The sequence below is a fragment of the Varanus komodoensis genome, unplaced genomic scaffold (assembly GCF_004798865.1).
Source record: "Varanus komodoensis strain SLA01 unplaced genomic scaffold, ASM479886v1 scaffold20_1, whole genome shotgun sequence".
NCBI classification, from domain to species: domain Eukaryota; kingdom Metazoa; phylum Chordata; class Lepidosauria; order Squamata; family Varanidae; genus Varanus; species Varanus komodoensis.
This window is the reverse complement of record NW_025335587.1, coordinates 20,413,340-20,440,369: the sequence shown is the minus strand read 5'-3', so window position 1 is coordinate 20,440,369 and position 27,030 is coordinate 20,413,340. Positions and strand designations below refer to the sequence as shown.

The 27,030-nt window shown below is 55.7% G+C and overlaps 1 protein-coding gene across 4 annotated transcripts in view; it reads left to right on the top strand.

The window, feature by feature from the left end:
- Nucleotides 1-25,715, top strand: part of CPD (carboxypeptidase D) — a 42,242-nt gene extending 16,527 nt beyond the window's left edge. For 3 of the 4 annotated variants that reach the window (XM_044429937.1, XM_044429936.1, XM_044429938.1), the window contains 20 exons: nt 2,584-2,831; nt 7,582-7,724; nt 9,395-9,564; nt 10,594-10,958; nt 11,832-12,023; nt 12,847-13,014; nt 13,456-13,565; nt 14,014-14,116; nt 14,276-14,418; nt 15,199-15,368; nt 16,564-16,875; nt 17,308-17,503; nt 18,197-18,332; nt 18,654-18,794; nt 19,031-19,126; nt 19,210-19,274; nt 19,420-19,551; nt 20,768-20,953; nt 21,444-21,543; nt 22,002-25,715. In XM_044429937.1, coding sequence (XP_044285872.1) covers nt 2,584-2,831; nt 7,582-7,724; nt 9,395-9,564; nt 10,594-10,958; nt 11,832-12,023; nt 12,847-13,014; nt 13,456-13,565; nt 14,014-14,116; nt 14,276-14,418; nt 15,199-15,368; nt 16,564-16,875; nt 17,308-17,503; nt 18,197-18,332; nt 18,654-18,794; nt 19,031-19,126; nt 19,210-19,274; nt 19,420-19,551; nt 20,768-20,953; nt 21,444-21,543; nt 22,002-22,228 — 3,403 coding nt within the window. In that variant the 3' untranslated portion in view covers nt 22,229-25,715. Of the gene's footprint in view, nt 1-227; nt 559-2,583; nt 2,832-7,581; nt 7,725-9,394; nt 9,565-10,593; nt 10,959-11,831; nt 12,024-12,846; nt 13,015-13,455; nt 13,566-14,013; nt 14,117-14,275; nt 14,419-15,198; nt 15,369-16,563; nt 16,876-17,307; nt 17,504-18,196; nt 18,333-18,653; nt 18,795-19,030; nt 19,127-19,209; nt 19,275-19,419; nt 19,552-20,767; nt 20,954-21,443; nt 21,544-22,001 lie in introns of those variants that run through there. The other variant, XM_044429935.1, reaches the window with a different exon arrangement.
- The last annotated feature ends 1,315 nt before the right edge of the window (nt 25,716-27,030 follow it).

Sequence of the window (27,030 nt, the reverse complement as noted above, 5' to 3'; positions counted from 1 at the left end):
ACCAGCTTGACCTGCGGGCGGCCCGGCAGCGGCGGCCCGCGGGGCTCGGCGCCGGGCGGCGGCGCTGCGGCGCCGGGCCGAGGAGGAGGCCCCGCGCGGGCTGGCGCGGCTCTTCTCCGTCGGCCGCTCCGTGCAGGGCCGCGAGCTGTGGGTCGTGCGCCTCAGCGCCGGCCTGCCGCCGCCCGGCGCCGAGCCCGGCGGGCCGCCGCTGCCGGGCCGCCCGCAGGTCAAGCTGGTGGCCAACATGCACGGCGACGAGGCGCTGGGCCGCGCGCTGCTGGTGCGCCTGGCGCGCCACCTGGTCTCCGAGTGGCGGCGCGGCGACGGCCGCGTGCGCCGCCTGCTCGGCGCCACCGACCTCTACCTGCTGCCCAGCCTCAACCCGGACGGCTTCGCGCGCGCCGTGGAGGGCGACTGCGCCTCGGCGCACGGCGGCCGCGACAACGCGCGCGGCCGGGACCTCAACCGCAGCTTCCCGGACCAGTTCGGCGCCGCGCCGCCCGACCTGGACGCGGTGCCCGAGGTGCGCGCGCTCATGGAGTGGATGCGGCGCAGCCGGTGAGGCGGGCGGCGCTCCTGCGGGGCGGGGCGGGGCGGGGCGGGCGGCTGGGCCCCTGGCCGGGCCGGGGGGCGTGAGCGCCCCTTCGCCCCGTGCGCCGGCGCGGCGCCGAAACGCTGCTCGGGTCGCGGCCCCCGGCGCTGCAAGAGGCACGCGCAGTTTCGCGTGCAGCGCAGAACGGGTCGTCAGAACGCAGTTAGGAGAGGCGAGTCACCTTGCAGGGTCCGCGGCATCGAGGCCGGGAGGGGCTCCCTGCTGCCGCCCCCCCTCCCGGGCTCACCTGCCCCGCCGAGGCTACCTGGAGGGGGGCCTTTCACAGCCGCCTTGCGGTCCAGCGCCTGTACCTGGCAGGCGCAATAGCCCCTTTTTTTAGCTTGTCCTTCGGGGCGGGGAAGCCGCCTGGGCCTGGGCAACCCCCCGGGGGCTGCGTGGCAGCGACAGGGGGGCCACCCCACGCCACCCGTGTGCCGTTCATGCACGCGTTCCCGGCGCCTGGAAGCGGCAAGGGCAGGTCCCGCTTGCCCCTTGCATTTCCTGGCGGGTGGGAAGGGGAGCGTTGCGCAGAACTGATTTGGGGGAACTTTGAGGATGAAATGCAGCCTCTGCTGTAGGACAGCATCTGTATCCTGATGTGTGAGATGTAGGGTGGTGTTTACAAACAGGCGTTCCCTTCTTCCAACAGGTGTGCAGTATGGAAGCACATCTAAGAGGGGAGGGGATTAGAGGCATTAGAGGGTTAACAGAATTAGCGCTCACAGCCAGTTTGGCTAATTATATGCTGCCGTTTATTGTTCATTTTTGTTTAGCATCTTAGTGTTTTAACGCTTAACTTAAAAGCCCAGCAAGAAAGGAAAAAGTTGATGAACAGTTGGTCGAAACTCTGGTTTTGTCTGTTTGTCTTGGTGGTATCTCAAGATTTGCGTAAAAGGTGCATGTTCCAAATCAAAGCTCACAAGCTTCATGTTAGACTCATCCGGATTTAAAACCACAGTGTCACAGGAAGAGTTAAAAGCAGCTACACAAGGCAATCCTTTGTGGTCGTCTGCTGCCTCGCTGTAGCGCACAATACAATAACAGGCGTAATATTAGGTCACTTGCTCAAAACTGGATAAACAAGGGGGAGCATTCTTGTTTCACCTTCTGGCACAGACATTTAAGAAGGCCTTAAAAGTAATCTCTTTTCTACTGCCCCTCCTAAATAGAATGGACGGTGGTGTGCTCCAAAGTAGCTTTCCTTTACATCTATTTTCTCTGTGGTGCATTTTTAAGATTTGTCTAATGCCCTGACGTTCTCTTCGTCCAGTGTGTGCCACTGTATGAGAGTAAGGCCATAAGTGGCTTCTAAATACCATAAGTAAAATGCAAGAAGCCTTGCCTGCTTTTCTTCGGGAATGTCATGCTCCGGTTGGCGCTCAGGCAGGTCCTTCTGAGGCCGGCCCACGAGCACATCTTGAGATACTGAATGCTTTAGAACTCGCTGAGTGGCTGAGAAGGGTGAAGCTGGAGGTGTGCGTGTGGGTTCTTGCGACTAAGTTAGAAGAAATTCGTGCAGGTTCCATTTTCGCACTGGTTTCCTAACTAGTGCGCATGCTAATACCACCCCCCTATTTTATCTAGATGTTCACAAGCTTATAGGAATCGTCCCTCTTAATTACTGTACTTGTGGGGGACATCGCAGCAGCTGCTGCTAGTGCAGTTTTATGGCCAGCCGCTCGTGCATTTTGTCAGCGTGATCCCTAATCATGGACTGCAGTTAAGTGGTCTTTCCACCTCAGTCAGTGGTTCCTGTCATTTCACGACATTCTTGTGGGGCTTGGCTTTTTGGAAGCTTCCTTTGAGAGACTCCCCCTCTCCACTCCACAAAGCTAACCCTTTACTCGCTGTCCTTGCTCCCAAGTGGATTTTGCACGACTTCCATGAAATTGAGCGTCGTGGCTTAAACATGCTGCAGTAGCGGAAGGCTTTTAAAATCCTGCGTTCACCTTTCTGGTTCTCATGAGTGTCCCGCTTCTGTTTTTAAACAGGTTTGTGCTTTCGGGGAACCTACACGGAGGCTCTGTTGTTGCCAGCTATCCCTTTGATGACTCGCCCACACACAAGACCTCTGGATTCTACAGCAGATCCGCTGACGATGCCGTCTTCAAGTACTTGGCCAAGGCCTATGCCTCACACCACCCGATTATGAAAACGGGCACCCCAAACTGCCCCGGGGAGGAGAAAGAGACTTTCAGAGATGGCATCACCAACGGCGCCCAGTGGTACGATGTGCCAGGTAGGCCAGAGCACGGGGTATCCCGTCTTGTGCCCTCAGAGAGCAGCCTGTTAGAAGAACTCTCCAGTGTTGCAGAGAAAAAGCCGCGCAAGGCCCTGCTGAGGCAGCCGCGTGGCCTGAGCCGGATACAGATCCTCCGTTTGCATGCTGCCGTTGCACAATAGAACCGGTGTGTCAGCACACCTCAGGCACATCTGTTAGATGTGAGCAAACATCGAGAGGTCGCTGTGACACGCTGGCTGGCTGTTGGCACTGTCATAATCGTGAGGCAGGCGTGGCGATGGCTCCCTCCCGGATCTGAAAAGGGCCAGAGGAACTCGGCTCTGTTCCTTCCTGTTGGTGTTCGACATAATCAGTGGCGAGACGGGGATCTGGGGTGGGTAACGTCTTGCCCTTGACGTTTGGTTTGGCCCCGCCAAATCGGGAGTGATGGAAGCTGGCCCTGCAGAACGGTCTCCTCCGAAGCGAGTGGGCCTTCTCTCCCTGCTCGCTCCCCAGGGGCCTTGTTTTTGGACAGTCACAAATTGTGTGTGGGTGTGTTGCCCCTGTGAAGGCAAATTCAGTAGTGGGGAGCGGGTGCCTTGGCCAGGGGTTCTGGGGCATGCTGTGTTCCCCTGTCCTCCCGGAATGGCCCACCCGGGCGCAGACTCTGGACGGAAGTGCTCCTTTTCTATCGCACGCAAGCGCCTTTGTGCTGCTTCTGTGCCTCTGGGTTTCAATTTGTCCGTAGTTCTGAGCATTCTGCTGTTGCCGAGCTCACCGTAACCGTTTGACCAGCTGATGCTCGAAGAGATTTGTTGTCCTGCTCTGTTCCTAACCTTCCCACCCATTTTTCGATGGTATCTGTCAAATTCTGAGCCATGCCTCCAGGATTGCAAAACTTGAGCCTTAGAAAAGCTCCCGAGAAAATTGTCACTGGATTCCCATTGCAGGCTCCCGGTCTTTTTTGCTGAGCCTTCCCTGTTCAAACAAGTTTTCCCTTCCCTTTGTTACGAGTTGCCAGCTCCGTTTCCTGCAGCTTTCCTCTCACTCTCCCGAAGGGAGGGAGGAGGAGTGGACTTGCGCCAGGAACGTGGGTCAGTCGGCTTGGCACACCAGGTGCCTGAGAACGAGGATGCTTGGTGTGGCTCATCTGACTCAGGATATCCTGAACGGCTTTGCCGAGGCGTGTTTCACTCGGTCGCTTTCTTCGGTAGAGTACAAGTTACGAACAAGAATATCTCAGTCTGGGTTTGCAGGGAGACACGGCCGTTGCCGAGGCCTCCATATGGTCGACACAACCACAAGCCAGGCACACTTGTCGCTTTGCAAGGTGCTTGCTGCCTGGCTTGTGCATCTCCTGGCTGAGCTTTGCTTTCTGTAACGTCTCTCTGTGATGTTGTATGTTACTGTGCGCAAGCTAGTTTGGAATCTAACGTGTCTTACCCCACTGGTCAGCCAAAAAGTCTCCTGGAGCATCTTGATATGCCACAATCGATGTGGATAGGCTAGCGGTATCAAAAGATACAGTGCACGAGGGAAACGGGATGGGGAGGGAAGAAAGCGGAAACGACTCGGTAGCTACAAGCCAGCGGTATTCAGTAGTTCTACTTCCCAGTTGGGGAACTGATGGCCCAGTGCTGAGTAGCCATTAAAAGACAATACTGCTTTTGTTCTTCCCAGCCTGGTTGTATGTGTGTTTGCTTAAGGGATTATGGCTCATTCCTAAAATTCAACAAGTGTATATTCCCACAGGTTTCAACTTTTTCTGAACACAATAGAATAACTCTGGGTATTCTGGATTAATGAAAGCTTTGGGCACAGGCCTAAGCAAGGTTACATGAAAGGTCTTTGAATCCCCGGCCGTTCTCTGAGCTGCTCGAGGGATGCCCTTTTCTGCCTAAACATGCCTAGGATTGCGTCCTGCCTTGGGAAGGGCTGTTCCACTTTATCATATTTAAAATCGGTATACCAATTGCAACCTTTAAGTTGCCTTTGGTAATGTTTGTAACACTTGTAGACGAAACGGTTTCATATTCTTCTTAGTTGCAGTGATAAGAATCTTCTATTAAACTAGCAGAAATCACGTTTGAAGTTGCCAACTGCTGATAACTGAGCTTAGGAAAGTAGCAGTGCAAATTTACCCTCGTTATCTTTTTTTTGCGATGGGGGAGCAACTTCGTTTCAACAGGTTCACCCAGTAGTGACCCACGATTCGTAAGAAGCAAAATTATGGAGTCTAGATAAACAGGCATGTTTATGACATAGCAGGGCAAACATAAACGTTAGTTTTGATTGTTTGTTTGCTAGAATGTTGGCTTCCTTAGTTCAGTTGGTTTTGTTGACGCCGCTTCTTAATTTGCACGTTCATCTGTCACGGAGCCCTTCTTCATGTTTTTTGTGCTGCTAAAATAAGGCACTTGGTCAGCGAAGAAGAATCCTTTTCTGGAATGGCACTGCGTCTGTGGAATGCCTTTCCGAATCCTCTGTACTGGGATCCCACTTGTACGATGTTTTGGTAGCAGGTGCAAATGTGTTTTCCCCCCACCCATGCATTTTTAATTCTGCATTAGTGTTTTTAATAGCTGCTGCTTGGAATCTGCATTGTGGCTTAATCTTTTTCAACTGAAATTGATTTTTAATTAGGCTACTTACTCATTTCCTGGGCTGTGTTAATTTTATATTTTTCTTAACTGTACAGCTTGTGCTTGGTCTTTATTTCCCAAAAGCCACCCCTTAATGCTTTTTTGGAGAGATGGGGCACATGAGCCAAGTCCATGAGGGAGTCCTGGTGTAGCGATAAATACTGCCTAATTTCTGAACCAGATAAATCATTGATCACACTTAACTATTGGTTAGCACAGAGATATTAACCATCCTTTCCTAATTGGTGTGTTTATGAGACTTTCACTAATGAATCCATTACCCAGTGGGTGTAGCAGGAACTGTGGTGCTGGCGGTGTGAACGCAGGGTTGCCTTAAAATGGGAACTATTCCTACAGAGGAAAACTTTTCTGCAAGGACGCCTGCTTTGACATCAGGGAGTGAGGCATCCTCTATGGAGATCACATATTTTTATTGATTGATTGATTGACTTATATCCTGCCTTTTTCCTACAAAGGGCTCAAGGCCGCTGACATCATTCTCCTCCTCCATCTTATCCCCACAACAACAGCCCTGTGAGGTAGGTTGGGCTGAGAGTCTGTGACTGGCCCAAAGCCACCCAGTGGGCTCCATGGCCGAGTGGGGACTCGAACCCGGATCCTCTGAGTCCCAGTCCCACGCTCTTAACCATTGCGCCACACTGGCCCCCTGGTATTTGCTCTAGGTTGCAATCATATATGGGCTCGCCTGGAACAGAAACCCCAGCAAATGCAGTAGGATTTGCTTCTAAATAGGCATAAAACTGTGTTGTGTGGCTTCAGTGGTGTTGCAACAGGAAACTTAAGCAATGCTTTTCAACCAGAGCGCTCTGTTGCAAGGGGTGGTGTCAAGGAAATGAACTGGGGTGTGTTTGAAAATAAGCAGCCGGTCGGAGAGCTTTCCCGAGCGCTGGAAAGATGGTTCAGACGAAGGCCAGTCCCTTTGTTTTTAACTTCCTTGACGCTCTGCACAATCCCTCCTTTCATTGAAGTTTGCAGCTGCTGAGGTGGAGAGGGCAGGCGGGCAGGGCCTACAGCCCTCGAGAGAAAGGGCTGTGAATTACCGGTTAACTGTGACACTCTCCCTGCGCACCCGCTTCCCTTCCCAAGCTTCCTCAGACCTGTCACTCAACCAGGGAAGAACCAGAACCCCAGCCAGAATGCTGCCCTTCTCTTACTGGCCTAGCCCGGTTTCGGGGTCAGAGGTCCGTGACCTGGAGAGAAGGTGCATGAGAGAAGGTGGCACGGCCATTTTGGCCACCTCAGGAACCAACATGGCGCCGTCCGTGGGCTCCCCTTTCCCGGTTCACTTCCACTCGGCCGTGGCGCTCGCTCTGTGCCACTTTAGGACACGTGTGTTTTCTCTAATCTACTTCGAGAGGTGGTGTTAGGATGAAAGCGGGGACTGTAGCCTAGCGCACTGGAAGGCCCCCAGCTGGGAAAGGCTGATAGAACGGAATAGCCTGTTTTCCGCAAAGAAAGTCTGAACGTTTTCTCCTCCGGTGCAGGGCTTTGCTTCTGTAAACACGTGGTTTGGAAAGCACTGGACCCTCTTGCAAACAACAAAAGGCTTTTGTCACTAACGCTAAAGCCCACGCAAGCTTGCACAGGCATTCGGGGAACAGTGCATAGGTCTGTGCTGTTCTGGCTAGCAGCTGTCAGGATCCTGGGTCTGTCACCCCACGTTGCTTTGTTGGAAGCCAAGAGGGCTGAGGAGGAACCGACCAGAGGGAGCGTACCCACGAAATGCCCCTGAGTAGCTGTGACAGAGTCGGTGTGGCGATGGCCGTCCGGGGTCCCTTTGGGCCCGGCGTCCTGGTGGTGTGACGGCTGCTCACCGGCCTTCTGGGGATTTCGGCTGCAGGTGCCAAATAAGGAAAGTTGCAGGAGGCTCACAATTGTGGTGTTTTCTCAAGAAACCTGTCCCTCTGAGAGCGGTGGCTGTTTGTGGATCCTTCTAAGGGGACGGCCTTCATATCTAGGCCCTTGCTGGCTTCGTTTTCTTTCCCTCTGCTGCTTGGATAAATGAGATTTCTCAGCTGGCTGAGAAGTGATGAGAAGGGGTCCTGCTGATATAGAGGGAGCGCCGAGTGCGATCGTGACCTTGTCCTTCTCTTTAAATTCTCTAGGCGGCATGCAGGATTACAACTACATCTGGGAGAACTGCTTCGAGGTAACCTTCGAGCTCTCCTGCTGCAAATACCCCCCCGCTTCGCAGCTTCAGCAGGAGTGGGAGAATAACCGGGAATCTCTCCTCACCTTCATCGAACAAGTAAGATCCTTTTGATCAAGGCTGTAGAAACTCCTCCAGGCTGGGGGTCCCTGAGAAGCATCTGGGAGCTGAACTCAGAAGGGTGTCTCAGCTTTCAGAGAGACTTTGCAGCCTTGTAGAATGGGTGGAAAATCAAACAACATGCAGAAAGGGGGAAGGGGACTGGGGCCTGGGGAAGGGGGGGGGGTGATATGGGAACCTGGCAAGGTGGAATTTGGCCTCTTGGGCTTGCGGTTTCGTTCTGACCCTTGTAGCTCTGACAGGGCAGCAGTGAGACTGAGACTGTGTCATGGTGCTTGCTGCCCTCAGTTACTGGTGTTGGAAGGTGGGGGTCCCATATTTTGGGGTGTTCCCCCTTTTCATACAGGTTTTGGGCATGCCTCGTATTTGCCAGAAGATCAACCGCTCCTCTAGTGCTTCTGACTCAAAAGGTGGATCGAGTTTTTAAAAACATTCTGATGAGTTTTTTAAAAGAAAATAAATTGCAACAGATCCAAATTTTGAGGTGATGAATAACAAATGAGATAAGCTGATCTGTGACCATGACCTGTAACCTTTTGTGTAACATATAGCAAGGAGGAAATTTCACTGACGCAAAACACTTTTTTTTTTTGGTACTACTCACAAAGCTAATCTTTATTCTAAAAGGAGGAAAAAGACGTAAGCAAGCCACGTTAGGTAGCTAAACCCAGGACACCGCTCCGAATCTCCTCGGGCGAGTGTCCTTTTTCTTCCACCTGGCAATTGCACCGTTCTCCTCCCGGCTGCAATACAGGGACAGACTTCCCTTTTGCACAATCCACGTATTCTGGAGAAAAGAGGCATCACTTGTCTAGTACTCCCATTATTTACCAGCCTTAATTCGGCGTCCATTTCGAGAGAGCTGGCTCAGCAAAAGCGATGCACAGAAACCGACTCAGCCCTCCAGCACTGAGTGGCAATCTCCTGCAGTCGCCCTCTACAAGCCGGATGAAAAGTGCCTTCTGCCGTTACCAGACGCCGTTTCCCCTCATATCCCTTTCGCCCTGCAAGGTTGGACGGCAGCCTCGGGGTGGGCATTGTGGGGCAGCTGCCGGCCCTTGAATGCAGGAAAGGAAAGGGGAAAGCTGCAGACATCGTAAACTATTCTGCGGCAGTGTCTCACATTCCCGGCAGGCCCCAAAGCCTGTTGCAGATGCTGTTGCTGTCTGTCCCGCTGCAGATTGTGCGACTCGGGCAGTTGAGCGCAACTCAGAAAAACACAAGAGTGCTTTTGAATTGGATACCAGCCTCAGGTTGCGTCTCCCATCGGCAGAGCTCCCCTCAACAGCCCTTGAAGCAGGCCAGGTTGGGAGCCAGTGGCTGGCCTGAAGGCCACGCTGGCTTAGGATGATGGAAGCGGTGGTCCTTCCAATCTGGGGGCAGCCGGCCGGGAAGGCCACGTTGGGTAGGCCCCTGTCAGTTTCATTTCTGTGCCCTTCTTGTAAAGGGCCGTGTGCCTGCAAGATTAGCAGCACAGCATCTCACTTTCTTGGGGCAGCTGATAAAAGAGGTTTGCCAGAAACGCCTACTGTGAAGTCAGCTTACTGCTTCGAGGGGAAGATTCAGCCGTGGAGGTGGCGAGGCAAAGAACCGAGCTGCTCTTTGGGAAGCACCTGCCTGTCCTTTAATTCCCGTTTCGCTCCGTGCAGGTTCATATTGGGGTCAGAGGATTTGTGCAGGATTCCGTCACGGGGGCCGGCTTGGAGAACGCAACGATCGTCGTGGCAGGCATCGCCCACAACATCACAACCGGCCGGTTCGGCGACTATTATAGGCTGCTGCTGCCGGGAACCTACAACATCACAGCCGCTGCCACGGGGTAAAGCCTGGGCACGGGCGCAGACGTGACCTTTCTCTCGGCCCTTGGCAGGCCGCCCCCGTGGCTCCTTCCTCGAGACAGTCGGAGCCATTCTCGCTGCTTTGGCTCCCTTTGCCGAGAAGGACGAAGCCGCTGCCAGGTGCCTGCACGGCTTGTGCAAGCACGGGCATGAGGCGGGACAGGGAGCGGGGCCCGTTCGGTTCCGTGAGCATCACGCACTTGCGCTCGCTTGTTAAGGAAGTGGCGAAGGCTGGCTCAGAACAGCCTTTGGCCGGCCGGGAAGCCGTTCCGGCCATGCAGCCTGGGAAGGGCTTTGGACCAGAGCAGACGAGAAGCCCGCAGCGTGGCCTCTTGGAGCCTCAGTCCCCCTTCTGTGGAATGGGAACAATTCTGAAAACGAATGAGAGAAAATCGCTGCTTATGTGACTAAATGGCAAACCACGCGCTGCCAAGTCCAGCGCTGCCCAGTTCACCCCGTCGCTCCTCAGTGTGTGTGTGTTGAGGCAGTAAAGGTGTTAATGGTTGGAGTGGGGACATCCTTACTCAGGTGCTCAGGTGATGCTGGAAAGGTTTTCCAGGTGGGGTCAGTGGAAATCTGCCGTTTGTTTGTTTGTTTGTTTGGAACACTTATATGCCGCCCCATTCGCAAAAGCCTCAAGGCGGCTTCCAATACAAATAAATAGCTATACACACACATTAACATCTGGAGGCATCCCAGCATAAATATAAAATCAATAAATAAATTCAACAATTAAAATGATGTTTAAATAAAAAGGTCTTGGCCTGGCGCCGAAAAACAAATAACGGCGGCGCCAGGCGGACCTCTCTGGGGAGCGCATTCCATAAGTGCATTCCACGTTTTCAAAACAGTTCGGTCTGTGCACGCAAGACAGCATGATTCAGATAGCCTTTATTCATTCATTCATTTTTATTTAAAATATTTTTACCCCAGAAGTACTGAGTATTCTCTTAGAGCAAGCTGAGTATTTCAGATTGAAGGCAGGGCCTCGCCTTTGTTTCCCCCGGCAGCTACCAGCTGGCCACGGCAGAGAACGTCGAGGTGAAAGAAGGGAACGCCACGGCGGTGGACTTCGCGCTGCAGCCCACCGTGCCGGTGCCGGCGTCCAGCCCAACCCAGCAGGCACCCGTGGCGGCCACGGACCCTGTCGCCAATGCCACAAACGGGACCACCGCAGATGGACTGTCTCCTGCCCACCAGGTGATCCAGCCGGAGGATTTTCGCCATCACCACTTCCCCGACATGGGGATCTTCCTGCGGAAGTACGCCACCGAATACCCAAATATCGCTCGTCTCTACTCAGTAGGCAAATCAGTGGAGCAGAGAGAACTGTACGCAATGGAAATCTCGGATAATCCGGGCATTCACGAAGCAGGTACCTTCTGACGCCCTCCTGCTGTGGGGCATGTGACTCCGAGGATGCTCCAGAGCCAGAGGACCAGCGGGACCTCCAGTGGGGGTCCCTCTCGGGGGGGGGGCAGGCACCGGAGAACAGGTGGCCTAAGTGCGTCCGCGGCCGAGACGCTCGTCTCTGTCTGCAGCTATAACCACGGGCATTTCCCTCGGCTGCGTTTTTAATACAGTGCAGCTGAGGTGGCAAACGCCAGCCGGCTTATTTGGTCGCCCTAGCCAGGAAGCCCTATAGGCAGCATTCCCGGGACACCTGTTAACACCTGGGGATGTAAAGCTCAGGTGCAAGCCCTGCCTTCTTAGCCTTTTGACCGTCGCTCCTTGTTCATGTTCCATTTTTCTAAAAACACACTTCAGTGTCAGGCACTCAGCTAAAGATACCTTGTAGTACTTTCCACTCCCTTTCCTTTCAGTGCCTGGGGTGGCCCCAGGTATTTATTTACTTGTTTCCTTATTAAAAGCTTTCCTATCCCATCCCCTATGGAATGTCTCGCGACGGCTTACGATAAATAAGTAATCGTTCTTGTTCCCGGCTCTCTCTTTTGCCACCTCGGCCATTTTCAGTGGCACCCTCGAGCTTGTTGTCAAGGGTAAACGATGCCCTGTAAGAAGCCCCGGGTGCGTGGCTTCCCGGGCCCGACTGCCGGTTGCCAAATTCTCCAGAAATAGTTCAGCTAAGATTTCTACCTGCTGCCAGTGGAAGGACCGGCCGAAGCGCCGTGAAACGCTTTCCTTCCCACCCTGTGCGCTCGCGCTCTTGGACCTGCAAGCGGCTCAGCCTCGTCCGAGAGGGCTTGGCCGGACGCCGTGATTTTTCTCCCTTCGCTTCCTCATCCAGGGGAGCCGGAGTTCAAGTATGTAGCGAACATGCACGGCAACGAAGTGGTGGGCCGGGAGCTGCTGCTCAACCTCATCGAGTACCTCTGCAAGAACTACGGCACCGACCCCGAAGTAACCGACTTGGTCCAAACGACGCGGATCCACATCATGCCGTCGATGAACCCGGATGGCTATGAGCGGTCCCTGGAAGGTAGCGCCAGCTCTTCCGCTTGCGCTCGTGAGGCGGCCGTGCGTGTCCGGACGGAAGGGGGTAGCTGGCCGGGGAAGACGGGGGCTCGCGCCCCGAGCGGCTCAGCCTCTGGCCCCGCCGCTGCAGCGTTTCCCGTTCGCTAGCGCGTGGCTGGCTGCAGGCCTCTGGCGGGAGAGACAGCCTGAGGCTCCGAGCCTGGGTTAGCGGAGGCCAGGGCCCCAGAGGGGCCGAGCGCGGCTGTGAGGAACAGCGGGCCTCTCCAAGGGAGAGGTAGGGGGAGCCAGGGCCTTCCGTGGTGGGGGGCCTGGAAGTATTTCGGCTGGAGCACTCGGTCCATGCCCTGTGGTAACCGCAGAACGTCTGCTGCGCAGCACGTCTGCAGCCAGAAGCTTCGTCCGGCAAGGTGACCACGTGGCCCTGAGCAGCGGCCTTGATTCCGCCTTTCTGATCCAAGGCTGAGGGTCTGCGGTTTCTAATGGCTCCTTCCGGAGATGCCCTGCCTCTCCCTCCGCCAGGAGCACTGCGGGGACAGGAGAGAGCTTTCCTGAGATGCGATCGTGAAGGACGGCATCCACATGTTTTAAATAGCTTAAATGTAGCGGGACAGGCTGTCCCGGAACCGCTGAGACAAGGGAGAACCCGCTCCAGCTTTGGCTTCTCGGTGTGCAGCTCCGGTGCCCCTCAAGTCGAGGGAGGAGGCAGCGTGGAGCAGCACCTCCCCCTTTGCCCACTTAGTCTGGGAGTGGAAATGTGCGGGGTGGGGGACATGCGGCGGTGAAGCACGGGCAGGCGGAAGCTCTACAGGCCGAGTCTCTCCTCCCAGGAGACACGCAGGGCACCGTCGGCAGAAACAACAGCAACAACTTCGACCTGAACCGCAACTTCCCCGACCAGTTCTTCCAGGGCACCGACCCGCTGCAGCCCGAGACCATCGCGGTCATGAACTGGCTGAGGACCTATCCCTTCGTGCTGTCGGCAAACTTGCACGGAGGTGAGAGGGCTGGGGACGGGCCCGTCGTGTGTGGCCGTGGCTGCAGCAATTCGTGCCCCGCAGCGGAAGGAAGCCTCCGCGGTCAGCGAGGGAGCTTTTCGGGGGCCCTTTCAGAGTTCAGAGCTCCCTTCCTTGGTGAACCGTGTGTGCTTGACGGAGACGTCTTTCCCCGGGCTGCCTCCTGGCTGTTACGGGCAAGCTCCACGCCAGCGCTGGCCAGCTGCATTCCTCTAGGAGGCGTGCCGTGGCCAGAAATCCTCTTTCGTCTCTGTTTACCTGGCCTGCTCTGGTGGATAACGTGTGCTCTCGCGAAACAAAGCAGGGTTGTTCTCCGGCTCGCCGGCAGACCGGCTTCCCTCTGTGTTAGGATCAGCTGCCCCCTGCAGATACGGCCCTGGAAAGTGGGTTTTTTTATCTCTCTCTCTCCCCCCTCCTCCACAGGCTCTCTGGTAGTTAATTACCCATACGATGACAACCGACAAGGGGTTGCCGCCTACAGTAGATCCCCCGACGACGACGTCTTCCGACAAATTGCTCTTTCCTACGCCAAGGTAAAAGCTTCCTTGGGGAATCCAGCCATGGACATCTTGGGGCCGTTCTGAGGCCGGAATTCTGCGCCATTGAGGCTGCTGTGCTTCTGCAGGGAGCCTTCAGTGCCCACAGTGACGCACGGCGTCATTGAAATACGCCCTGCCTCGCTTGGGCTGTTCGGCTGCATGTACTGGATCATCCGGGGGCGTGGTTTTGTGGATAAAGTGGGGCTCTGAAGCGAGCTTGGGTGGCTCAGCTCAGGAAAAAAGGTGTTATAGAAATGGAATGTAATAATATTTTGGGGGACCTGAACACAAGAGCTTGCCTTCATAACAACATCATACAAAGAGGGTCTCTCTTGACGCTGTGCCGTTTTGTGATCTGGCCTTCTCTCCGAGGGAAAACCAAAAGTTAAACATATTGCTGGGAAATCCAGATTTCACGGCTGGCCCTCCTTTGTTCCTTCAGGAGAACACACAGATGTTCCAGGGCCACCCGTGCGAGGACATGTACGCCGACGAGTACTTCCCCCACGGCATCACGAACGGAGCGAGCTGGTATACCGTCCCAGGTAAGGCCGTGTCGGCTCGGTTGTCTGGAAATGGCATTGTCTTGTTGCTTTTTTCCTCCAGCCAGAGTTCCAGCGCTCCGGGTCCAATACTGCCTCTCGCCACACAGGCCCCTGTCAGGCGAGCGGCTTCAGCTCTCTGTTTCGCTCTCCGTGTTTCAGGGGGCATGCAAGACTGGAACTACCTGCACACAAATTGCTTTGAGGTGACCATTGAGCTGGGCTGCGTAAAATATCCAAAGGCAGAGGAGTTGCCGAAGTATTGGGAGCAGAACCGCAGGGCCCTCCTGCAGTTCATGAAGCAGGTGAGGCTTGTGTTGCCCTCGCAGCAGGGCGGGAACCTCCCCGTGCCCCCGAGAGCAGCTTCCTCTGTCCGGCGCTGCATCGCCAGCGAGAGACGTGATTCTCTCTTGCCCCAAATCAGCCACTGTTGGCCCAAAGCACGGAAGGTCGCTTCACACATGCCTGTGGGTGGCGTGGCTAGTCTCGGCCCATCGTGCGCGCTTCCCCAGACCGAAGATGGCCCCCATGATAGGAAATGGGTCCTGGCCGGCATTTCCCTTGTTAATCTCATTAACTGGCAGGCTGCCTCTCCTCCTGTCCCCTTTTGCTGTGCCGTCTGCGAGGGAACGCGCTCGCGGATCTTAGCGTTCGCATCCGCTGCGCGTCCCTGTGCTTGCGTGGATCTTCCTAGCACGCCTCTGAAATACTCCATTCAAGCATCGCTTTTGGGATGGCTCCGTGGTTCTTCCAGGAGACCCCTGCAACCCAGCAGAGGCATCGATTCCACAGGGGTGCAGGGCCCTTATGCCTGGTTAGGATAGAGCTTTTCACCAGAAATTGGATGTAGTCTTCCTGTTTTAAATGGATAGTGTGTTTTTGTAGCTTGGGGCATGCCAGAACGCATCCAATAATAATTTATTCCAAAGCTTCTGAAGGGGAGGGATATCTCACGTTCTGCAATTGAGGGAGCGCTGAGAAGGGAAAACGGCCTCGGACCAACACAGGCTCTTTATTCCTACAGATTTGTGAACGGGAGCGCAAAGACCAACTGCACGTTGCTTAGTGTCCCTCTTCTCTCCTAGGTTCACAGAGGCGTCAAAGGCTTTGTGCTGGACGCCAAAGATGGACGGGGCATCTTAAACGCAACGATCAGCGTCGCCAACCTGGACCATCACGTCGCCACCTACAAGAGCGGAGACTATTGGCGCCTGTTGACCCCAGGGACCTACAAAGTTACCGCTTCCGCGCGAGGGTGAGTTTCGTGACGTTTCCTGTCTTTCATTCTCTGCCTGGAGCTTTTTTCCGAGGCTGGTTAAAATGAAAGTAGCTCTCCTCCTCAGAGAGGTAAGGTCACCTGCTTTGTCACGCGCAGGACAGTGTTTGCCCTGCCACCTCCTGACCTTAGCCAGAAAGCAAGCTCACCAGCCTCTCTGCACTTTCTGTGCTCTGCAGCCACTTTTCAAAAAATTTGGGAGCTGTAAGGTGGAAGAGATGTGGAGCGTGGTCTTTGATAGGAGACCCGGTCACTTTACATCCTGCCCAAAGAAGAGCCCTGCAAAACCGGAATATTTCTCCCATCCCAAACTGATCCATGCATACAGAAAATATGGGCCCTGATATGGACTCGGGCCATCCTGTTGCGACCTGCGGTTTGTCGTCTTTTCCTCTGGAGCCGCCTTCCCTGGTCTCGCCTCCTTCAGCTTTGCTGGATCACAATTGCCAGCGTCCTCTGGCATCCCAGGCCCATCCTGCCCACTCTTCGCGGCCTCTCAGGCCACGAGGGGAGCCGGTCATCCCCTGTGGCTGGCCCCTCCAGCCCGCTTCTGGTACCAGAGGCCTGCAAGGGCTCTCGTCTTGCTCTCCAGCCTAGTTTCTCTTCCGCACAGTGCAGGGGAACGTCCTTCCGTTCAGTCCCCTTAGCTCGGTGTCGTCACTGCCAGGGAGTTTTCGCTTCTGGTAATAGCAACTTCCAGCGGCTTCTCCAAAATGATCATATTCTGCCGGATTAAAAAGTTCTCTGCACAGTGCAATGTTGAAACTCATCCTGAGCTTCTGTGGGTGAAAAATCCAGATAAATAGCTGGGGACCGGTATGGCAGCAGCCGATCGAATTCCTTGGCAGGCAGAGGGTTGTTTTTGCCCAAAGCTTTTAGAATGTGGTGACTTCTTTTTATTGCCTTAATGAAGAATAGCCGGATTATATCTTGCAGCACCATCTGCTGGCTGCATCGTAGTTCATAAATTCGCTTCCAGGCACATCAGAGCGATTCTGTTAAGAGCATTGTGGGAAATATTGCGTGCACTAAAAAAGAACAAATGTAGGCAGCCGCTATTGTTCCCCTGTAACAGGGTGGGCAGGGGAAGCTTTTTCCTCCGGAGGAAAAAGAAAGCTCAGAGGACCAGCACAGTAGCCCGCAGACTCACATGTCTCCCCCTTGTCTTTGGAAGGTATAATTCAGAAACAAAGACAGTGGACGTTGGTGATAAACTTGCTGTTCAGGTCAACTTTACTTTGACTCGGAAAGACACCAAAGTCGAGGAGGGGACAGTGCCAGATCTCAGTATGGCGGACACTGACGGCCCTGTCACCAAGGACTTCGAAGCCCTGATCAAAGACCTCTCGGCCGAGAACGGCTTGGAGCGCCTGCTGCTGACGTCCTGGGCCGACGTCCAGCCTTCCCGTTACCGCCCCTACAACGACCTCTCCATGTTTCTCAGAGGCCTGAATCTCAACTACCCGCAGATCACAAACCTCTCCAGGTGGGTGGCGCCGGCCGCTTACGGTGGGCTTTGCTGGGGACGAAGCATGCAGTGTTCCAGCGCTGAGAGAAATACCAGGAGAACGTTTGTCTCTGTGTGTGTCTGAACGTGCCGCAGCCACACGTTCCAGGCAACTGCAGCTTTTCTTACCTTCCGGTGCTATTTTTGCTTGTGCAAAGTGTGAGCAGTGAGTTACGCGGGGTGCTGAGGCTCCGGAACCGTTTCCCGGCCCCCTTCCCCAACCTGGTGCCCTCCAGATGTGCGGGGTTGCCCCTTCGGCATCCCCCAGCCGGGGCAGGCCTGTGCGCGCAGCTGAGTTCCCCAGACCTCCTCAGGTTCCGACTTGCGCAGCTGTGCGGAGGCAGGGCGACAGCAGCCGCTTCGGTTAAAAATCCAGCCTGCAGCTTTTCAGGCCTCTCCTGTTCTTGGCAGCTTGGGCCAAAGCCGTGAGTTCCGTCACATCTGGTCCCTGGAAATCTCCAACAAACCCAACCGATCGGAGCCAGAGGAACCGAAAATCCGCTTCGTTGCCGGCATTCACGGCAATGCCCCGGTGGGCACGGAATTGCTCTTGGCGCTGGCCGAATTCCTCTGTATGAACTACAAAAAGAACCCGGCGATTACGAAGGTAGGCCGTCGGCTCGCTTGGCTGTCTGCGCGGAGACCAGGGTGGGCCGTGCCTGACCTACCAAGCGTGGTGCTTCATGCGGGGTATCGCGGCCTTGTCTGGGTCGCACCTGGAAGGGGATGTTTCGGACAGCCGTGGGGAGCAGAAGGCTCAGCTCAGAGATGCTGTGTGGAAAGGATGCTGAGCTTCACTCCCCGGCCTCTGCTACTGGGCGCCATGGGAGACTCCTGAAGTATTAGGCAGCCCCACAAAACCTTGGAAAGACCAACACGGGATAAAGGAACGTACATTCAGTGCTCTGAATGCAATGGTCATGCTGCGGACCACGTCAGGGATGGTTGATCCGCTTGGGCGCGTCGCTGGGAGAACAGTCTTCCCGGCACTTGTGGAAGCTCCCCACGCTCCTTCCCCGCCCCTTAAGCTGCGAGGATGCCGAGGGCAGTTGGGCGGGCAGCGCTCCTCTTTCCCCGGAGGAGGGCAGTCTTGTGCGGATTGCTCCCACCTTGCTTTTTGCAAAACCGTCCTGCGCACGCCTCCGTGTCTTGGGAAGAGGCCCTCCCGGTCCCGGGTCTTCCTTGCTCCTGAGAGCAGGGCTTGGTAGGGCCTGTTTTCCTCCCTGGCCGCCTTGGAATTAAAAGGACAGGCTGACGCTTGACAGAACGCTTTCTCTCGCGTTGCTTTGCATGTTCGCAGCTGATTGACAAGACCAGAATTGTGATCGTCCCTTCCCTGAATCCAGACGGGCGCGAGATCGCTCAGGAGGGCGACTGCACCTCCAAGATCGGCCTGACCAATGCCAACGGCAAAGATTTGGACACAGAATTTACAAGTAAACCAGGCCAGCCGCCGCCTCTCGGTGCCACGCGCATCCGCTTGTCCAAAGCCCGGGGGGGCGGGGAGGGGGTGTCGGTTTCAGGCATTTGCTTTTGCGTGTTGTGCTCGGTTGCCCGCCGTGCTTTGTTTTGTGGCTGAAAAGCGCCATCGGGACGGGAGGTGCTCAGGTGCTGCAGCGGCATCTCTGCAGAACTAGCCTGTTCACGTGGTGTGCGGAGAAGGCCGTGCCCGTTGCTGACCGGTACGGCACCCAGGCAAAGCTTGTGTGGGTTGTATGTCTGGACCGGCGATGTGACCTCCGCGACTCTTCCGCCAGGCAATTCCTCTGGGTCACGAGAGCCCGAAACGAAGGCCATCATGGAGAACCTGATGCAGAAGCAAGACTTCACGCTCTCCGTTGCCTTGGACGGAGGGTCCCTGCTTGTGACGTACCCCTACGACAGGCCCGTGCAGACAGGTATGGACGCGTTGCCTTCAGAGCCCCCCGCGCACCGCTGGAGGGACGGGCTTCCCTTTGGGGAGGAGCCGATCGTTCACTGGTTCTGGGCCTCCCACGGCCGGCTCCTGCCACGAGCCGCCTGCGGAGAATCGCGAGGCGCTGCTTTCTCGCCGGGCACTCTCCCTTGGCGCAGTTCCCTGGGCCATGCCCCGTGCTCTTCTCGGCTGCCCTCACAATCTCCTGCTTTCTCACAGTGGAGAACAAAGAGACGCTGAGACACTTGGCCTCCCTGTATGCGAACAGCCACCCCACGATGCACCTGGGGCAGCCGAACTGCCCCAACAGGTCAGGTACGTGCCCGCGGGGTCCCGGGCTGCTCGGAGGCCAGCCGGCGACTTGCGAGCGCCTTCTGACCCCTGCCTCTTCTCTGCAGACGAGAACATCCCTGGAGGCGTGTTGCTAGGAGCCGAATGGCACAGCCACCTGGGCAGCATGAAGGTATGCGGGGGTTCTGGGCTCTGGGGCTCGGCGCTGCTAGCCAGCGGAAATCAGGGTTGCCCCGATCCTTGGCTGGCAGCGGCTTCTCGCTCCGGTGCAGCCTCGTCCCCAGCGCAACCCTCCTCTTGCTTTTCTGGATCCTCAGGATTTCAGTGTTATGTACGGACACTGCCCCGAGATCACAGTCTACACGGGGTGTTGCTACTTCCCCAGCGCTGGACAGCTGCATACGTTGTGGCTGGAGAATAAGAAATCGCTGCTCAGCATGCTAGTGGAGGTATGTCGCGAGAGACGCGGGCCGGGCTTGAAACTCGCCCAAGCTTTTGCTGGCAGCTACTGGGAGTGGGATGAGGGCTAAGTTAGATTCAAGCGTCGGATTTCATGCGGCTGCAGCTGCGGGGACACGGCAAGTAAAGTTTGCTTTTTGGGCAAAAAGACCCCGGCTGATTTTTCCTTGGTTTGCGTAACCTCCTGAGGTTTAGGGTTAGGAGATTACAAGTCAGGTTATAAACAATCTTGAGTCCATGGAGGTAGAAGAACAAACCAGTGTAACAGTGGGAACATAGATTTAGGTCTTGCTTCACAGTTGCACGCATACCTCTGGTTCTGTAGGTGAGCTTTGGTTTATCCCAAGTGCACCCAAAGTTCTGAGGGCACTGGGCACGCCTGAGGTTCCTGGACTGGTGGGCACTCTCACAAAATGGCTGCCATGACGGGGGCTTAGCCATTCCTAAAACGGCTGCCAGCACAAACACTCATCTCCCAGCAGGCAAATTGGTGCGCGTTCAGGAAGAGCAATCGGGCCAAGAACTGAAGTGCTGAGCTCTTCATAGCGCGCTTGCAAATAATTCTGCTGGATCATTGATTTGCTTCACTTTACTGCTAAAGTACCAACAGCTGCTTAGGGAGGAACTGACCTACATGGACAGCCAGGAAAACGCTGCTCTCCCAGAGGAATCGCACAGTATTCCTCATGCAGCAGGTCGCACGGAACAGCTCTCGATTTTCAGTTAGCTGCGATATTGTCGTCGTTACGGAAGGATCCCTGTGTTTTTGGCGGCTGTAGCTGCTCTCCCTACTCTGCAGTTGCCATTCAAGGAACAGGTGGAAAGAGCCTCACGCTTCCTCCTCGGCCTTCCCGTGCCCCTCCGTGCAAAACCTGCCGAGCAGGTTTGAGGCCTATTAATTTTTCCCCAGAACGAAGCAAGAATGAACTCCGAGTGCCGGACACAAAGCAGACATTTGCACCCGGACGAAAGGGTTGCCGGAGCGTAGCAGGTTGCTCTGAGGGACGCTTGGCTCTCACCCAACCTTAAAATAACATTTTAGGAAAAGATGCAGTGCAACCGAACTCAATGCAAGATCAGGAGAGGAAGGGGTCCCAGTGAGTGTTGCGGGCAGCACGTTGGAGAACCGGGGCCTCCCTCCGCTGGGGGAAGGAGCGCTCCCACCTCGGGGGGTTCTGCTGACGGGCGCCGCCTCCATCTCTGCAGGTCCACAAGGGCGTCTACGGGTACGTCCGGGACAGACACGGCCGGCCAGTGGCCAAGGCGCAGATCGTGCTGAACGACGGCGTGCGTGTCTGCACCAAGGAGGGGGGCTATTTCCACGTCCTGCTGGCCCCGGGCTACCACAAGATCCACGCCATCGCCGAGGGCTACCAGCAGCAGCACGTCCAGGTGCGGGGCAGGGCCGGCCAGCCCCTCCCCCCTCCCCCCCTCCCTGGGCTGGGGGGCTTCGGCCCGGGGGGAGCCGGCCCTCAGCTGGGGGGCATGTCGCATGGGAGGCTGCCGGGGAGCCGGGCCCCGGCGGCTGCGTGGCACAGGCCAGGTGAGGGGCCTCGGATACAACGTGGGGCTGTGGAGTGGCGGCTGGCAAGACGTGGGGCTGGAGGAGAGCCCCCTTCCCTTCCCTTCCCTTCCCTTCCCTTCCCTTCCCTTCCCTTCCCTTCCCTTCCCCTCTCCCACCCCCCAGTGACCCTCTCCCAAGACCCTCCCTCTCCCACGTCTCCGCTTAGGCCCAGGCTGGAGCTCGGGGCCCTTTCTCCTCTTTTCCAAAGTCAGCACGTCGTTCCTCTTCATTATTTTCCTGGGAACCTGAGATCCTGCCACGCACGTGTCCCCCCATCCGCCCGCTTGCTCGCTGAAGTACACCCCGCTCTTTTTCCAGGTCCTGGTTCGGGACGAGATGGCCAGCTTTCTGCACATCCAGTTTGACGTAGACAACAAGATCTTCGGGCTCCCGAGAGAATTGGTGGTAACCGTGGCAGGTAAAAACGATCCGGCGGTTTCCTCTTGGGTGGTGCGTGCGGGCCGTGGGGGGGGCTTCGTTGGAGGAGCTTCCCCGAAGGCAAGGCGGGTGAGAACAACTCGCCAAGGCCTCCAGCCCTCCTCTCCTCCTGCGCCCTCCGTGTATGCTCTATTTTGCATCCCGCGTGCCTCGCTGGCAGCGAAGAAGGGAAAGATCGGTGTAAATAGAATCGCTGTGTATTCCGAACGCTTTTAATGGATGCAGACTTAAGTGGGAGGGAGGGTGTCCACCCGGCGGCAGGTGTGGGAATGAAGGCTGCCCACCCCAGACACCGAGGCCCTTGGTTGAGAAGAGGAAGTGGTGGGGGGGCGTGGGGCGTGCGGGAGCCGACGGGGCAGCCGACGTCCCGTGTCGGTCGCCCAGAGGATGCCCTGGGTGTGGTGACGGAGCGGGCCTGCCCCTTTCCGCCCCGTCCAGGAGCAACCATGTCCGCGCTGATCCTGATGGCCTGCATCACCTGGTGCGTGTGCTCCATCAAGTCCAACCGGCACAAGGACGGCTTCCACCGCCTCCGGCAGCACCACGACGACTACGAGGACGAGATCCGCATGATGTCCACGGGCTCCAAGAAGTCCCTCCTGAGCCACGAGTTCCAGGACGAGACGGACACCGAGGAGGAGACACTGTACTCCAGCAAGCACTGACCCTCCCGGCAAAGGCAGGTCCGGCAAGACGGCACTCATTTCCCGGGCGGCGGCCCCCGGGCCTCTGGCTCTTTGCCCTGCCCTGGCACGCCACACTTCTGGCCACGCGGCTGGCCAGGCCACGGACCGAGAAGCTCCCTGGAGCCAAGAGGCAGCCAGAGACATCTCCCCTTCTTGGGCTCTTGTTTCCTCAGACCTTTTTGACACTCTTCAGTTCATGCAATTAATTGGGGAAAGACACTGTAGCTTTCCGAGGTTTTGTCTAAGCTGCTGCCGCAGCAGCGTCCAGATGGGTTTTGGAACCGGGTTCAGTTCTGCCTGGAGCAGCTTCACTGGTTCATTGTACGAGAGTTTGAAAATGATGGTCTTTCTCCCCCTGTGGGGAAATTAAGCTCCCGCTTCGGCTGAGAATGACTTCAGGTCGGGTGGTTTTGGCAGATGGCTTTACTGTTACCTGTGTGATAAAACCAGCACGGCAGGAGGGTGAATTGGGACGTGAGGATCTTTTTCTCCCTCCAGCAGAGGCTGTGGTTTTTGGGGGAAAAAATAATAAAATGTTCTCGTTGAATTCTCTTGCACTGGCCCTGCTTCAGAATTTCTGCTATTTCTCTCTGAGAATGTAGAATAGCAAGAGATGAGCTTCTGTACTTAAAAATCCAAGTAACTTTTGAGCAGATTTACGCTAGCTGGATACCAAATTTCCAGTGTGATGCCAAGCTGCCTTTTCGCAGTTCTGTTGTGGACCGAGCCCTGTTCAGACGGACTGTCTGCCAGCTCACCTAACTGTAGCTGTAGGCCAGAAAAATACTTTTAATCTTTCCTCCTCAAAAAAGCAACTCTCTTGTTTCGAAAGTTCACCAGACCTGTTTCGGGAGAAAACTTGCTCTGTCGTTCCGTTCCAGTACCACGCCTGTTACAAGTTCAGTGCCCGTCTCTGCTCTTCTGCTGAACCCGGATTTTGTAAGAAATTCTGCTGCTCGTTTGCTCGTTTGCCAAGCCTCTGTTTCCACCCCAAGCTGTGTCGTGATCTTCTCCTGTGGGGCACTGCTGTGGTTTGCCGTTCCTTGTGGTCGGGCCCTGGGGTCTCCAGTCGGGTGCCGGCAGGCCGATTGCGTGCGAAGCAATGGGCCACCCTCCGGCACCATGTTTTTTGGGGTTCAGAAGAGAGGTTTTCTCTCTTGGAGCCTGTTCCCCGCCTGGTGCTTCAGTTCTTGGGCAATTCACTCTCCTTCCGGCCTCACTAGCTGGCCTTCTGGGAAGCGAGTGCTTTATGGCCAGCCGGTGGTTATATGAATTATCTCTGCCCCAGCCACCCCTGGCAGCCGTCCTGTGCGAGTGCCCACGACACCCAGGTTTCCAGGATGCCCACCGACCCCGGAAGGGTGGAGAGACTCTCGCCTTTTTCCCCCAAGCACTTTGGTTTGAAATTAAATAGGGATGTGCGAGAAGCAAAGCCGTTCCCCGAGGCCTGTGGCGGGCCTGCGACCTGCCCTGGAGACACTCGCCCTCCTCTCGGTACATCGGATGTGTCCGCTTTTGAAGCGCTTCTGTTTCTAGGCCTCAGCACTGAGAAGGGCATTGACAGCGAGCATTCAGTTGGATGAATGCTCGTTAGCGGTTGAACGACGAGGCCGATGAGTGACGGAAGGGTGGAGGATGGGTTCTGGCAAGGAAGGAACTGTACGAATTGGTCCGGGTGCTGCCAGGCCAGAACGGAGGCTGGGCCCTCTTGCATGGCCATTTTTCAGATGCATTGGGGCGGTGGGCACTTGCTCTCCTCGAGCAGGGAAGGTGCCTGCCAAGGAGCAAGGCCCGAAGGGCCTATCGGATACTGGAGGAAGCGTGTCCAAGGGCCTCGTCTTTTACATGCTGCCGGCTTCCCTTTCTGCCCCTCGCAGCTTTTAGGACAAAATCAAGCCCTTTTAAGATGAGCGTCCAGTCCTAGAACGTGCCACTCGTGGGAATTCAGTGACACGCTCTGATAGCGTCCCAACGGAGTTCTTCGAATCCTCGAAGCAAATGCTTTACAGCGCCTTGTTAATTTTTTTAAAAGACCATCCAAAGTGGCTAGGGAGCTCCCAAAGAGCCCAGTTCAGGTTCTGTGGATGCCATTTAAAATATTCCTAACCTGTTTGATGCCTGCAGGCAGTTAGGGAGCAAAAATGGTCCCTGGACCTCACACAGGATGATGGGAATTGTGGTTCAGCATATTGGGAAGGATCCAGGCTGTGGGGGAGGCCGCTTTTGAGTTTGAACGGCCTTCTGAGCGGAGTTTTCTAACTTGGAATATATTCTGGTCTCTCCCATCCTCCAGGACAGCCTTCCCTGAACTGGTTCCATCCAAATATATGTTCTACCACCTCCTGCCGTTCCTGACTATTCTGGGTGGGGCTGATGGGAGCAGAAATCCAAAACATTTGGAGAGCACCAGGCTGGTGAAAGTTGAGTCGGGAGGGAGAGCAGGAGGAAACCCAAGTGCCTGAAGCCCACCGAAAACCTAGAGTTGGGTAACCTGGTACCTTCTGCATGTGGCTAGCTAAACTCTGGGAATGCTTGAACAAGCGGCATGTGAGCTGCAGGCCTGGTCGAGTTTTCGAAACATCTGGAATGTATCAGGTTGTCCACGCTTGTCTTAACTTAACCATTTAACCATTCCAATAGCGTGCCCTAAGTTCTTTCCTCAATCGTGGCCTGCCTTAATGGAGCTTCAGCTTTTCCTTTTTAAAAAATATCTCCTCCACGATGAGCCGTTAAAGTTTCCTTTGGAGAAAAGTTGTGGAATGTGTCGCTAACCCATTTGGGGCGGTCGTCACACATATCGGTATTTCTGTAGTCCATGCATCCCCCTACTCGGCTATCTGAGAGGCAGTTTAAACATCCATTAAATATAACAACTCGGTCAGCAATAAGTGGCATCCGAGCATCACGCTCGCCCCCAGTCCTTCCTTTAGCTCTCGTGTGGAACCCAGCAAAGAGCCGTCACGTGCAGGCAAATTACGGTGTTTGTCTCGTACCAAATATGCAAGGTTTGTTTTTCTTTTTGCAAAAATTAAAAGGGGCAACTGACCCAGCTCTTGTGCGACACCCGATGCCTTTGAGACCCGGTGTTTGTCTTACTAACCCTCGAACAGCCTCCTGGCAGCTTGGTGGCACCAGAGGTGTCGGCCCCGACACCCAGCGTGCCCCAGGCAGGTGGTAGGGGGCAGGCAGGGCAGCACAGCTGGACCTATCTGGAGGCCGACAGGTGGGGGGGGGCCGCGCAGGAGTCACTGCTCGCTTGTCACCGTTCTTGGGTCCACGCACTGTGTGCCTTCCGAAAATGGAAATTGAGGGGCTTGACTTGGGAATGCGAACCGGCTGGAATGATTCGCAACTCGGTATCTTTCCACATCAACCAAGTCTTCTGTTCACGTGCTCTGGATTTGTTTTGTTTTTAAACATGTACACTGAATTCTAATATGTATAAAACTATTTTACGATGTCTCTCCTTCCCGTGTCGTCTTTGCTTCCTCGGCAGTAGCACAGTTTCTCTCCTGAAATGTCACTCCCTTCTTGAGATAATGTGGGAAGTGTCGTCCACCACGCTGGAAAAGGTGGCGACATTTTAAAAATGCTCTTGTGGTGGCGGATGGGGCAGAAGTCAAGTGGGTTGGGCTGCAGTCACGGCCTAGTTCACCTTTTGAAACTGTTAAAGCATTAGAAGCCTTTGCACCTTCTACAATGGGGGAAAAGTGGACAAAGGCTAGCAAACCGGCTGCAGAAGAGCGGGGTGAGGCCTTTGGGGGATCCCACAGGGCTGAATTTGGCCCCCCGTTCTTGGGATCAGCACCCCCGTCTTGCCCACTGGTTACTCCTCCTGGCGGGCAGTGGGTCTCCACGGTGGCTCTCCCCCTCCCCTTTCAGATACCTTTCCCTTCTCATCCCTTTTTAAATTGGAGATGCCGGGAACTGGTTGTGTCAGGATTCATCATTCAAGCTTCAGTACCTCTGAAATTTTTTGCAAAGGACTTTCGCCTTGCATCTATTGCCAACCAGCACCTGACTGGTTGCCGGTTTCAGTCCATTCCCTTTTCTGCCCAGCTGGAACTCTGTTAGAGTAGCCCAGTCCTGGATCAGAGGCTGGGGAACATGGGTGGGAGGGTACTGTGGGATTTCTGGGGGTGGCTGGTTGGCTTTCTGAGCACTGCCGGGGCTTCGCAGCCTTGAGTCTCTTGGACGAGAGACGATGTAATTCGATCGAATCCGATTTTATTATTATTTTGAGCCACCTTAAATGTTTTATGAGGGACAGAAAGGAAAAAGAAATATACAGAGAAAGGGAAGTTCACCCGATCCCCCACCCCTGCCCTGAACTGAATTTTAGGGCAAAGGAAGCCTCTGTGGCCGACATTTGTGCCGTAAGTTTTATCATGCTCCTTGGCTTAAGGGGGTTGCCTGCAAATCGACCCCGGTGGGCTCTGCAGGAGAGCATCACTTACGGGAACGCAATGGATGGGATTAATAAAGGAAAGGAGGCAGGCGACGCCAGGGAGCTGGGGCTGCCGGTTGGCACGGCGTCCGAATAAAGGGGCTCGGGCCCACTTGGTCTCCGGCGCTTCCACAAACACGGGCGCGTAACCATCCGCGTGGGAACCGCACCGGGCGCGCCGCCAGGCGGCCAAAGGCCCAGCGCGGGGCCGCGACGCGCGCCCGGCCTCGAGGGGGCGCTGCCGCGGCCCGGAAGCGGCGCTCTGGCCTCTCCCCGAGCCGCCTCGTCTCCGCGCCGCCGGCCTCCGGGAGGGGAAGGGCGCGCGGGCGCTCTG